This window comes from Ictalurus furcatus, chromosome 2 (genome assembly GCF_023375685.1).
Source record: "Ictalurus furcatus strain D&B chromosome 2, Billie_1.0, whole genome shotgun sequence".
NCBI classification, from domain to species: domain Eukaryota; kingdom Metazoa; phylum Chordata; class Actinopteri; order Siluriformes; family Ictaluridae; genus Ictalurus; species Ictalurus furcatus.
In genome coordinates, this window is record NC_071256.1 from 35,269,389 (window position 1) to 35,283,229 (window position 13,841).

Sequence of the window (13,841 nt, forward strand, 5' to 3'; positions counted from 1 at the left end):
GCATAGAAATAACCTTATTTTCTGTTCATGAAGCCAGTGATTTATATCTATACTTTTAATATTGCTGATATAAGCCTGTACTTTTGTCTTTGTAATTGCGGCTTTAAGCTTAGTTTAGTTAGTGAAATTTCTTCAACACTTAAAGCCAGGGGATCTTACAGCCAATTCCCACCCACCCTCCCACCCACTCTACGGCATGAGATAGTGGATAGCGTGATCTTTAACCCCCCGAGCCCATTCTGTGCTACATTGTGAACAGTTATCATCATTATCACTAGTATTAATGCTGCTATCGCTTCATGGTGCATTTGGGGAGTCTATTTTGGTGCGTGTTTTTGTCGTTTCCTCTCTGCGTCTGTGCTACAAAATGGACGGGATCGGGGAACGGCAACGGCGGAGAGGTCCAGGAGAGTCGTAGGGTTCGTAGGGGGCACTGTTGATGGGAGTGATGGGGGTCAAACGCAGAGGTGCGCCCGTCATCCCGGAAATGTTGTTCAGGCTTCGGGATTTTTCGTAGCCAGCAGCTGGAGCGAGTCGTAGGTTGGGTGGACAATGAAAATGTTTGATTTCCAGGCATTTGAGATGGATTTAACAGGTTTTTGGGATATTTTTGGAGATGTTTTGTTGTTGTTGTTGTTGTTGTAGCACAAGTTAGGTGTAGATAATTGTAATGAAAATGAAATGAAAGATTAAGCAATGAGAGAGTGATTTTTTTGTGTGTGTGAATAAAATAGAATTTTAAATGACAATCAGATTAGCAAATAACAATTCGCAAAGCAATAATAGTATAAAAATAATAATGAAAAGGAAAAAAGTCCAAATGAATCATATGTATATGAAACACAAAGGCAGACAGACAGACAGACAGACAGAGACAGACACAGACAGAGACAAGGACAAAACAGGAAAATGCGAGTTATGAAATATGTCATAGAATTTTATTCTTTTGCTTTTAAAAAATGCTACAGCAGTGTTTTTTTTTTAAAAAAAGCACTCCCAGCCGCACACAGTGGCGATGGAGGTCGAGCACACGTGGAGCAGGTGGATGAAGCACCTGATGTGTAACTCAGAAACGTGAGTTGTGAGCTCAAGAGGGGGAGAAAAAACAAGAGCGAGTTTAGCATCCAGGTGTTTGATCCAGTCTCGGACAGGGACGCTCCGCATTCTATACAACCGCAAGGGGACAGACAGACAGACAGACAGACAGACGGCAGCCCGAGAGCTCTGTGCTCAAAGCTCTATGGCTGAAGTCTTGTCCGGTGCTCTGGACCCTGTGAAGCTCTCGAGGGTTTCAAATAACACAGTTAGATTTATCCTTATCAGGTGTTGCTTATATAAGCGTACATGTGCAACATAGTGATTAAGTAGATGAACGTGTATATGTGTGTAACAGAAATGAGCTTCACGTGGTCCAAAAGCGCTTTAGAGCTTTCCTTCCACATCCGTTTCCATCCAGGTCCTAATGTCACCATGGTTTCATAGTTTTTTTTTCTCCAGTCAAAACATCTGAATGCACTTTCTTTGAGCATTTGTGCTTTTTATTTTAAATTCTCCAAAAAAGTAAAAGTCTACAAATTAGTGAATTGAGAAATTGGGACGTTTCGTGTGGATCGAATTGGATAAAGATTGGTTCCACATTGGATCTTGATCAATAAGATCTACAGTGATTAGTCACTTCTAGCACGATTACCAGCTTTGTCAGGAACACCTACCACACAGGTCACTTTGTAGGTCAGGAATGGAAATTTATTAGCTAGCCCACCAGGAAGTAAAAGCTCCAGTGTGATTTTGGTAAACCTAATTGATGTAAAGGTAAATCTAAAAGTGACGGATAACGTAATCTAATAACATATGATGAGGTTGCTATAATACTGACAGTACTATATTAATTCCTGTGTAGGGGACAACTCGAGTGTAGTCTAACTTTTCTAAGAACATGTCTGGTAGCACACTGGCTCAGTGGTTAATATGTTGGACTACTGATTGGAAGGTTGTGGGTTCAAATCTCACTACCAAGCTGCCACTGCTGAGTCATTAAGCAAGGTCCTTAACCTTCAACTACTCAGTTGTATAAGTGAAATAAAATGTAACTTGCACTGGGTAAGGATGTCTGCCAAGTGCTATAAATCGTGATGTTTTTATACACATAAAATACATTATTTATTCTGGTTAGCGTCTTTATTTTTACTCCACACAGCCGTTTTGTCGTTGTTTCTGATTCCGAAAAGGTCGCCTGTCATCGGCGTACGCTAAATAACCTACCTAAAACCTGACGCATGTGTTGGATTCAGAAAGGTGTCGGTGAACGGATTCAGAAAGTGTCGCAACGGAACAGCATTTGCCCTGTAGTCGGGTTGAGCATGAGCTCGAATCCTGGTGATGTCGGGAGACCAAGGGAACAAAAATGGCTGGGCATACGCTTTCTTTCTCCTGTCAATCTCAGCTCATGTATGTGGAAGAGGGCAGAAAGTGCTTTCCTCCGAGTGTGTTACACTAGCTATGTTTCCATCCAAGTTAGGAATTTAACTTTTGCGGGAAAAAAAATCGCGTTTTCGATTAAAGCACTGTAAAAAACGTTTGCGAATAAAGCACCGTTCCCATCCCATGTGTCCAAGAAAACAAAATCGTCACTTCCAGGGTAACTAGCACAGAGTATCAATACAAAACAAAGTTGCCGCACCCGGGGAAGCCACTGTGGCACTTTCAATATAATATATTACTTCAGAGATCGCAAATGTAACACTATCACAAACCTCATGTTATCTTGCGATCGGAGGCGGAGGCCTGATATTTGGGAACGGAATCGTGGGAGACAGTTCTGGGAGGTAATTCTACCAAATCATTTCGATGACAGACTTGGCTCAGGCATTTCAGAATGATGAAAGCAACATCTGAGATGCTGTTCAACTGGATTTGTTTGTTCAGTTATGCGACCCACTGCGCCCCAGTTCTGACAGAAAAACGCATTGCCATCGGCCTGTATAATTTGGCCACATGAATCCAATCGCATGATTTGCTGAGGCAAAGTCACATGATTTATTTATTTTTTTAATGCGAATCGAGGAATATATTCGGTAAACGTGTTTCCATCAGAGTTTATGCGCATGTCTTCTAATCAAATAAACAAAAATGAATCTCCTCAATCGAGAATAACGTTCTTTATGTGCATCTGGTGTTTCGATCCAGCGTTTTTCCAACAAAATTTGCATAAATATACGTGGATGGAAGCCTAGCTGCTGTGATGCAGCATAAGGAGCAGTTAAAAAAAATATGTGGTCAGCTGGCTTCATGCCTTTTGGAGGAAGCATACATTAGCCTTCAGCCTTCCCAGTTGGTAACTGTTGTAGGTAACTGATAGGGGAAAGCTGTCTGGTGGGTGGGAACTGGCAGGAGAAAATGGGAAAAATCCAACAAATGCACACCATTCTACCTCTATCTATCAGTGGAAAGGAAGCACAACGATCAGATATTATTTATGTGGAGTGATTCTCAACATTGTATGTGTTGTACCAAGTATATCAGGGAAGCTAATAAACACAGTCAGTAAACGAATACCTACAAAGTGATCTAGCTCTTATTTATCTTATCATCTGCCAGGTAAAGGTCATTGCTGGATGAATTGTTTGATTTTTTTGTTTGTTGTTGTTTTGTTCCATCTGTGGCACTAATTAGTAATTCAGCTTGGGAAAATATGCAAAGAAACGTCCGGTGTTCAAAAACGTTTGACTGGCAGAGTGTGTAGTGAAACCATTTTTAATCCAATTATTATTCCAATATCAATGTTTTTCAACAGTAGATTTTTTTTCTTCTTCTTTTTAGCAAGACAGGAAGCAGAGATATGTCATATAAGAAATGATCTAATTTCTACTTACAATTTTCTGAATCAACTCCAAGTTCAGCACAGAAATTCCGATCGTATATAAGAGAAATGTTGGAGAACTCTTTGGTTCCTTCCCAAATAGCCCTGTTTTGTGTTTCGTTGCTGTGTTCTTTGTATCTGAATGTAATACTCAATCTGAGCATTCTGCGTGTTTAACAATTCTTTTTCAATATTTCTGCCCCACACATTGCTTAGTTAGTTTGGAGAACGGATGAGGAAGGAAAGACAGCAATATTACATCATCGACAGTTCATTCTGTACACAAGAGGACTCCCTCCACACTGACACACAACCACAATGAGCAAAGATTGATATTTTTGTTGTTTGTTTGTTTTGTTTTTTAAAGTGGATGTATAAGAGGAGGAATAGTGATCTGGTTAGAAAGTCCTTGGTGTCAGTTTGTCAGCAGTCTTTATTTCAGTCCCTGGTGTGATGCTGGTCAGTGCTGAGGCATGTGGGAATCAGTGTGTGTATGTGTGTGTTTGTGTGTGTGTATGTGTGTGTAGGTGTGAGACTGTCATTTTCGCACTGATGACAGTCACCCAAACTCCTACAATAAAGACTTCAGCAACCACGCAGCAAAGCATGCTGGGTAGCAGAAGCCAGATTAGAGTCTGCATGTTCCTCAGCCTAGCCCTGAAGGAGTTTCCATTGAAATATACTGTATTTAGTTCATCTATCTATCTATCTATATATATATATATATATATATATATATATATATATATATATATACATATATATATATATATATACATATATATATATATATACATATATATATATATATATATACATATATATATATATATATATACATATATATATATATATATACATATATATATACACTTCTACGTGTGTGAGAAATAATGTGCATTATGCATTTTTATCTGTTTAACGTTGCGGAATATGTAATGAAACAAGTTAGTTCCTGTTCTCACGTTATAGTAGCTATAAATAGTTGTTCCCTCACCAGCCTCGCCTTTCTCTCTGTCTTGAAGTCAATAAGACAACGCCCCCCCCCCCACAAACAAAACAAAAAAAAGACGCAGCTTCTCATCTTATTTTTATACAGTGATTGGGTATCGTTAGCATAGAAACAATAATGAACGAGTGCATTCATATAAACCTGTGATTTGCAGCTGCACAACTGTCAGGGCTGCTGTTATAGAGAATGAATCACCCCCTCTGACCAATCAGATTTGAGAATTCAAGCAGCGCTGTGGTACTGTAGTGCATAATATGAACTCACATAGAAAATGTGAGTGGTGCTTCTTCGTGCAAAACATTCACGGGCCGTTCAGTAGAGGGAGCTCCATGTGGTACGTATTAGCCGAAGTGTACCTAATATGACCTATATTTAACCTTGTGCACGTGACGTCACTAAAATTCCCATAATTCAATTCTCCTCATGGAGCCGATTGTTTTGCTGTATGAAACGGCTGCGGTAATTATAACTGCTGGTTAAGTTTTATCTCTGTGTCTCTCTTTGTTTCAAACGGTCTGTGTTTGTATCTCTCTCTATCTCTGTCTGTATGTCTCTCCCTATTATCTCGTTGCCTCTGCCTGTCTGTCTCTCTCTCTTACTGTCTCTCTTCCTCTCCCTCTCTGTTTGCCACTGTCTCTGTCTCTTTCTGTACACTCTCTCCTTCTCTCTCTCTCTCTCTCTCGGTCTCTTTTTCTATCTCTCTCTGAATTAGTGTGTTAATGAGGCGTGAGATCACATGACTGGCCCCGGGAACTCGCTTTCACTTCTGGAATCTAGAACGGAATTTGCCGGCTGACTAAGCAGAATGTCCATCGCGGACAGATCATGCAACATGCAAGCCCCGGTTCCAGCTGGACCAGACGTAGAGGAGGAAGCGGCTTGTGTATTTCTTTTATTTTTGCTGGGTAGATGTTGGATTTTTACTGTCCTGCTTATGTACTCTATTCAAGAAGCATCACACAAACACACAATATTTAGATGTCTGGTGAGAGTTGTAGATGAAGAGTCAGGAGTTAAATGTTATTAATTATTTGCGACTAGGTCTATGTACCATGATCTCTCGGTGCTTAATTCCTCTTGGATGCTGATTTGAATTGTTTACAACAAAAGCACAGCGGACCTCTGCATATAACAGCTCAGTGTTTAAAGCTTATAGCTAAGCTCCATCATGCAAGCAGCTTTTCTCATTGTACAGCCTGCTCTGCGTGTGTGCGTGTGTGCGTGTGTGTATATAAGTACGTACCTCAGGTCAGACTTTAGTAACACTACGGGCACTGTAGCGCCGGCCTGAGGGTGTGATGGGAGATGGGTAAAGTGAGGGCGAAATATTAGACCTGCTACAATTGAGCTGATTCAGTCGTAAATTTAATATTCAATAAAAAGTCAACATCGGAGGAACAGCTCGAGTTTAAATGTTTAATAACAGTTCCAAATGCTCATTGGGTGGATTTTTCCATACACATACACCGCAGACGAATATATACGTTTCAAATAACACGTTTTGCACACTAATCGTGCTGTAAAAGTTATTTACATTATTCCACGTTTTTCCGCCTCTGAGGTTAAACCATCTCGCCCCTTACATTAAATCAGGAAACAGGATTACCCCATCGGAATCGTACATTCTTCCTGTTTCTGATAGAAATCGAGCTAGCTACAGTCTGAGCTGATAAATTTACTGCAGATGTAGAAAAAAGGTCAGGTTTTATAAAATAAAAAGCTATTTAAGCATGTCATTTCATTTAATAACTAATTCATGCTACACCACTGGCGAACACTGTCCCCCTGAAGACTTATTAATTATTAAAATTATTTAAATGAAATTGTAAATTTATGTTTTTCCCCCCCTTTTGACTGTAAAAATGGAAAAATCGATGCACTCTTTCAGCTAAGATAAATATACGGCCTATATTTTATATTTCTAAACTATATTAGAAACTATATTAGAAAACATATCAAATATATATATATATATTTTTTAAATGTATCTCCTATATTCCGTTATCTTCTTTATTTCTAAATAAATTTAGAAAATATATTAGAAAATATACACATATAACCATGAATATACGCATCATTTCAGGGCACGCCAAATCATAGAAAATATTGATGTTACATAAAATAATGATTTAAAAAAAAAAAAAAAACATTTTTACGACTGAATCCAGGTTAATATTTGCAATATCCATAACCAATGGATATTTCTCCATTAGAAGGTAGGAAATGCGCATGTGCATGGGTGTGTCATGATACACACAAAGCAACAGAAAATAAAAACAGCTCCACAAATCCATTACACACACATTTAACACTACTGTTATAATTTTTGCGGATATTGTTATAATATGAAGTTCCACACGACAGTGACACACACAGTTCAATGATACACACTTGGAAAAAAAAACAAAACAACAACAACAAAAACAACAATATGGAGTAGAAAGTAAAAAGCATGTATGCTGAGATCATACATGAAAAAAGCGGTGTGTGATCATGAGAGGAGTGTACAATACTCTTTCTCATGAGTCCCACACACACACACACACACACACACACACACACACGCACACACACATGCTCGTTCCCCAAAGAGGTTTTGTACATTAGCAGAAAAATAAATCTATTCCTCCAAGGAAACTGCACGTTTTATGCATCCTTGACCTCAACCTCACGTGATGAGAATAAATCTCTCATGCACGCTGTTCTGAATGGTTACATTAATCTGAGTCAGGGCTCTGACCCGCAAAAAGCACCATGACATCAATAAGTGTCAGTCAGAGACCACCAGCCGAGAGTGGAGGAGAAAAGGGGAGGAGCTAGCGCTGGAGAGTGAAGGGAACAGGACTGCTCAAAGAAAAACTCCACCATGAATGATTTGCATATTAATCGTAAGAATTGTCATCCGATCTTCAACAAAGTTCACATGTTCTTTCACTGACTCAACAGTTTCCCACAATGCAGTTCGACTACTTGCTGATAGTGGTGCAGTGGGATTTAGCCATCGCTTTATTTCTACCCTAAACAGAGCAACGCAGTGGCGCGTTAGTCCTGTAGTCTGTCTGGTCTGTACACTTTAATCAAACTTCCCAATCCTCAACTTTCATGCTAATACCTCCATCAACACCATCGCACTCGTCCTCTCATAGATCACTCGCTGGCTGATCCGAGGCTCTTCTGTAACTATAGTTGCATTGCATTCTGGGACTTTGAGTCCAGCTTTTGCACCGACATCTCCTCTACTTCTGTGCTGGATTTCTCCTTAATATGATGCTGGAGTGAAAAGAAGCTGCTGCGCTTGATTTTAGGAGCGAACAGCAAAACCTGACTGTTATCACTTACAGTATGTTTAAAAATGTTTTCATCACTTTTCCACATCTGGCTGTGATGTCAATGCAGCAGATACCCACTAGCAGCTTTTCACAGGAATAACGAAAATACAGCAAAATAGAATCACTGTCGCTAAACGCATCATAATTATATCAGTATAAAACTACTTAATGTGTTTCAGGGTGGAGTTTTTCTCTCTCATGCTATGAGAACCTGAAATAGCGCTTTTAATTTATAGATAGATCACTTTTCCTCCCTTTCTCTCAGTCCACTTCTTCTTAAAATCAGTGACCCAAGCAGAGTGAGAGCATTGATGTGTCCGATGCAGCAGAATGGTCAGATATAGGACTCGGACACCGGACTGCGGTCAGACTCTCAGTTCTCAGTTCTCCAGCACAGTGACATGAAGCAATTAGTTCATTCCATTTGATGAATGTGATTATCAGATAACGGCTACAAAAACCCTGTAATTACATTTCCATGCTGTTTTATCTGACAAATATTTACAGTGGGAGAAATAAGTATTGGACGCATCAACCTTTTTTTTTTTCGGATTTTTGCGGCTAATGGCCCCAATGGTGCTTACTGGAAGATTCAGAAGTTTTGAAATACATCTGTATCCGATTCCATCAATATGTTTCACAGCAATAAGGTTGCGAAGGTCTTGGGGCTCTTTGCTTTTACCCATCATGAGATGTTTCTTGTGTGACACCTTGGTAATGAGAAGCCTTTTTATAGACCATCAATTTACTAATCCAGCTGATATTAATCTGCACAGATAGGGGGTGTAATTACTTACGGATTTCAGCTGGTTCCTTGCCTTACCTTGCCTCGGAGAACTGCTTTTTCTTAGCGTGTTCAGTACTTTTTTCCCCGTGTCGTTCCACTTTATTACACATAACTTTATTTATGGGCTTTAATGTTGTGAATTCGTTATATGTGTGGATTTCTTGAGTCAATACTGACGTCTGGTGAAAATTTCATGTGAATATCCTCATTGGAAATATATTCACTGAAAAAAATGTTGACACGTCCAATACTTATTTCCCACCCACTGTGTTTCAGTTCTTGATTTTACGGCTCACTTTAGTGAGCAAATATTTTTAATTCCACGAAAAAGATAATTCGTATAAAAGGAAGGTTTTTGAAAGTTATTTTAATTTTAAAAATGAAACAATGCTTCAAAAATTCTTGTATATAAGTGCACACAAGTTTTAACATCATAAACTGCAAGTGAAAATATCTTAAACCGGGGTGAATTTATGAAATCGCACAGCTTTAATAATCTTGTATTAGTTTTAGTATAAACTCATAAAGAAGATGAACTTGATCAAAATTTTTTTTTTTTTTTTTTTTTGCCCTGCAAAGTCAAATACGTCTGAACTAACTTAATAAAGATTAGCAACGTACTTAGCTGTTTTCCACACTGCACATTCAAAACTGAGAATTGCACCATAACATTGCGCAATGACACCGTTTTTAATTTTAGTCCTGAAAAACAAAATTTCTATTTTACCAGCTTATACTAGCTACAATGAAAAACGGTAGCTATGTCATCATTGATAACAAGACGAAAAAGTTCAATTTGCAATTTTTCTAAATTACTGCGGATTCTCTGAGATATGGGCCAAGACGCAAGATTCTGCACGTGTGACTCACCTTCTTCTGCTTTGTGACAATGTCTACTGTAAAAAGTGCTATATAAATATTTTGTGCAGAGGAAAATGGCATTTATTAATTAGAAAAGCTTAAGCTGGGGATGAAACCGAGTCAAACTGGAAACCTGTTTACATCAGGACAGCCTCGTCATGTACCATACTTGCCAATGGTTTTACTCATGACGGCACATGAGCTAAGTGCACCTCACACCTCCAGGGTTGAGGGTCAGATTCCTGTCGCTGCCCTGTGTGTGCGGAGTTTGCATGATCTCCCCGTGCTGCGGGGGTTTCCTCCGGGTACTCCGGTTTCCTCCCCCAGTCCAAAGACATGCATTGTAGGCTGATTGCGTGTCCAAAGTGTCTGCAGTGTATGAATGGGTTTGTGAATGTGTCTGTGTGATTGTGCCCTGCGATGGATTGGCACCCTGTCCAGGGTGTCCTCCATGCACCCTGGGATAGGCTCCAGGTTCCAAACGATCCGTGTGTAGAAAGGATAAGCGGTACAGAAAACATACGGATGGATTGATGGATGTACATGAACTGAAACATTGATCTGTGCAGGTGTAGGAAGCCCAACCTCAATAAATACCTGGGGCAGTTTAGGGCTGACCACAATGACCCGAATCGAGCAGTAATGGGTGCGTGTGGCTTAGCGTGTGTAACGATTGATCAAGGGTTTGGCAAAACGAATAATGAAAAGATCTTACGCATTACTGTAGTGCAGAATGAGAACCTTGCTGATCTCTGGTTACAGCTATGATTTAGGAGTTCAGCTTAAACAGCAGCGTGGAAAAATCAATGCTGTGTTATCGAAAGGAGTGCAAGGGGGAACTGGTGAACTGAAGAAAGAGAAAGAGAGACTGCAGTGTTGAAGTGCTGTATCGCTCCGGCAGAGGAGATCGAATACAGTGCGCTCGGGTCAGACCGCAGTCAGGAGCGAAAGCAGAAACTGATGGGGTTTTTTTTTTTTTTTGCAATCGGAGCAAAAATGGTGCATCGGCTTCTCCATCAAAACTCTCAACGTGCTCGAATAGCAATGATCAACATATCACCTCAACCAATAAGCACTTTACAGCAATAAAAAACAAACAAGAGGGAAATAAATGAAACCAAAGAAAATGAGAAGGAACACAACAGTATATTGAAAAACATATATTTTAATAATAATAATAATAATAATAATAATAATAATCTCAGTGCATCTTGGGAGCATGACTGGATGTCTGGATGTCTGAACCTCAAATTGAAACTGATAAAGCTGACTAAACTGCAGTTATCTTGAGATGATGTGTGTAATGGTTCATAATTTCACACTTTTTTGTAGGTTATTTCCCCCCCCCTATCGTCCTGCTCAGTCCCAGAATGCTCTCTTCCACTGTTTCCATGGCGACAGTGGGTAAGATGGAGTGTCGGAGGGATGGGGGGGAATGGAGGGATAAAGTCAAATACCAAGAAAACAAAAACATGGACTTAAACATGGTAGAAAGAAAAACATAATGTACTGATTTATAGAATATACACAGCACTTGCTAAAAGTTTGGAAGCATTGCAAGCTTTGTAAAAATGTACATTTTTTAAGTACAAATAATGGGCTGTAAAATGTTCACACAGAACAAATGTGTTTGACTAAATGTCTGCAGCAACAGGGCCATATTCAGAGTTGTCCAAAAGTTATGGTGGGAGCACCATTCAAATCGATTGAGTTTTATTTATTTGTATAGCGCTTTTAACAATGGGCATTGTCCCAAAGCAGCTTTACAGAAAAATAAATAAATAAATCACCTGTATAGATTTTATTTCTCTGCGGTTGCCAGATTTTTCTTGAGTAGAATCGTCCAAGAGGTGTTTTTTCAATAATATCCAAACCACAGACTTTAAAACACAAGAACGTGCCTTTGCCATTTGGGATAGAAAATGCAGACTGAAAAAGGAAAGAAACTAATCTATCCAACAGGAGTCTATTATACACCGATGAGATAAAACATCATTAGAACAGATTAAGCAAATGACACTAATTATATCGTAACAACGGTGCATGTCAAGGTCTGAGATATCCATCCATCCATCCATCCATCCATCCATTTCCCATACCGCTTATCCTTCACAGGGTCGCAGGGAGCCTGGAGCCCATCCCAGGGGACTTGGGCACAAGGTGGGGGAGACCCTGGACAGGGTACCAATCCATCGCAGGGCGCAATCGTACATACACGCACACACCACGGACAATTTAGAGATGCCAATCAGCCTACAATACATGTCTTTGGACTTGGGGAGGAAACCGGAGTACCTGGAGAAAACCCCTGAAGCACAGGGAGAACATGCGAACTCCACGCACACAGGGCAGAGGTGGGAATTGAACCCCCAACCCCAGAGATGCAGAGGTCTGGGTTATATAAACGGTAAACAAGCAGTCGATTCTTGTAGTTGATATGTTGGATGCAGAAGAAATGGGCATGTGTGAGGACATCAGTTACTTTGACAAGAGCTAAATCATCATGGTCAGACGAGTGGGTCGGAGCATCTCTGAACCTACAAGGCTTGTTGGGTGCTTCCATTCAGAAGTTGTGATCAGTGGTACAACAAAGAACCGGAGACAAGGTGTTGGCTGCCAAAGGCTCATCAATGCATGAGGGCAGCGAAAGCTATCATGCCTGATCTGAACTGACAGAAGGGCTACTACAGCACAAGTCACAGAACGTTTTAATGATGGTTACAGGAGGAATGTGTCACAACACACAACGCATCGCACCCTGCGGTGTATGCTAAGAAACTCTGGGTCCGACATGCAGACATGAATTTTACACGTGTCGCCTACCTAAAATTGTTCGGGAATGGTTTGAGGAACATGATGACGAGATCAAGGTGTTGGATGTGCTGGAACAACAAGCGTGATCCACGGCAGCTCCAACTTACAACTTACAGGACTTAAAAGGATCTGCTGCTAATGTCTTAGAGCCAGATACCACAGGGCCCCTTCAGAGGTCTTGCAGATTCCATGCCTTGGCAAGTCGGAGCTGTTTTGGTGGCACACGAAGGACCAACAGCATATTAGGCAGGTGGTCATAATGTTTTGTCTCATCAGTGTATTACCAGGATATTACTGCATGAGTAGTGCATTAATGTAATTATCACATGAATCACTGCAAACGTGATTAACCTAATCATTTCAGAACGTCTTCCACGTTTTAGACCACAGGTTCCCAACCTTGGTCCTCGAGAATCTTACAGATTTTAGTGTTTCCCAGCTCCCAACCCACCTGATCCAACTAAGTGGCTCCTTCACAGCCCTTCCTGAGTTGAAGTAGGTTTCCTTAAACAGAGAAAACTCTAAGCTATGCAGAGTTCTCCAAGAGCAGGGTCAGGAACCTGCATGCAAAATATGCGTAACTCTCACATAACTTCTGAAAAGCACTGCTGCACTAGTTACGTTAATTAAATCGAAGGTCTGAATTGAACCTTTTAACCAATGTACTGCAGTGAGGATTGGGTTATTAAATACTTAAGTCTGAATATGTGCCGAAATGTCACGTCCCGGTCCTCCCTTGCTTCTCCTGACATGATTTGGCATCCTTCCACGTTGCTGGCTGACAAACATCCAGCTGTTCATTTGCAACATCTGGGACTCCTTAAACCGAGCGTATATAAACTCGCTTGGTGCTTTGTGCGATCATCCCGATGAAGTCTTGTTATTACCCGAGTGTGCAATATCAAACCTGTTTCGCTTATTGTAACTACGCTTTTTGATTGTGGAAACGCTCACCCGTTGCCTCAATGTGATTATACACTGGCAAGAGAATTTCCAAATGAATAAAACTGCGCTCACATTTTGGTCACGTTTCTATAATGGAACGAGCAGGATCGGTCGAAGGGTCTTGGCGATTTCGTACTTTCGTACTCCACACATCCTTCTTATCATTGTGTCTATTTTAATAGGTCGCTCCAAAAACCAATGGAGTAGCCAGGGCTTCCTTTTACAGCCAGACAT

The 13,841-nt window shown here is 40.3% G+C and overlaps 1 protein-coding gene across 1 annotated transcript in view; it reads right to left on the reverse strand.

Moving 5' to 3' along the window:
• Window positions 1-214: 214 nt before the first annotated feature.
• Window positions 215-13,841, reverse strand: part of kcnc3a (potassium voltage-gated channel, Shaw-related subfamily, member 3a) — a 78,055-nt gene continuing 64,428 nt past the window's right edge. The window contains exon 4 of the mRNA XM_053616734.1: window positions 215-524. Within this exon, the coding sequence (XP_053472709.1) occupies window positions 361-524 (164 nt within the window). The 3' untranslated portion in view covers window positions 215-360. The remainder of the gene's footprint in view (window positions 525-13,841) is intronic.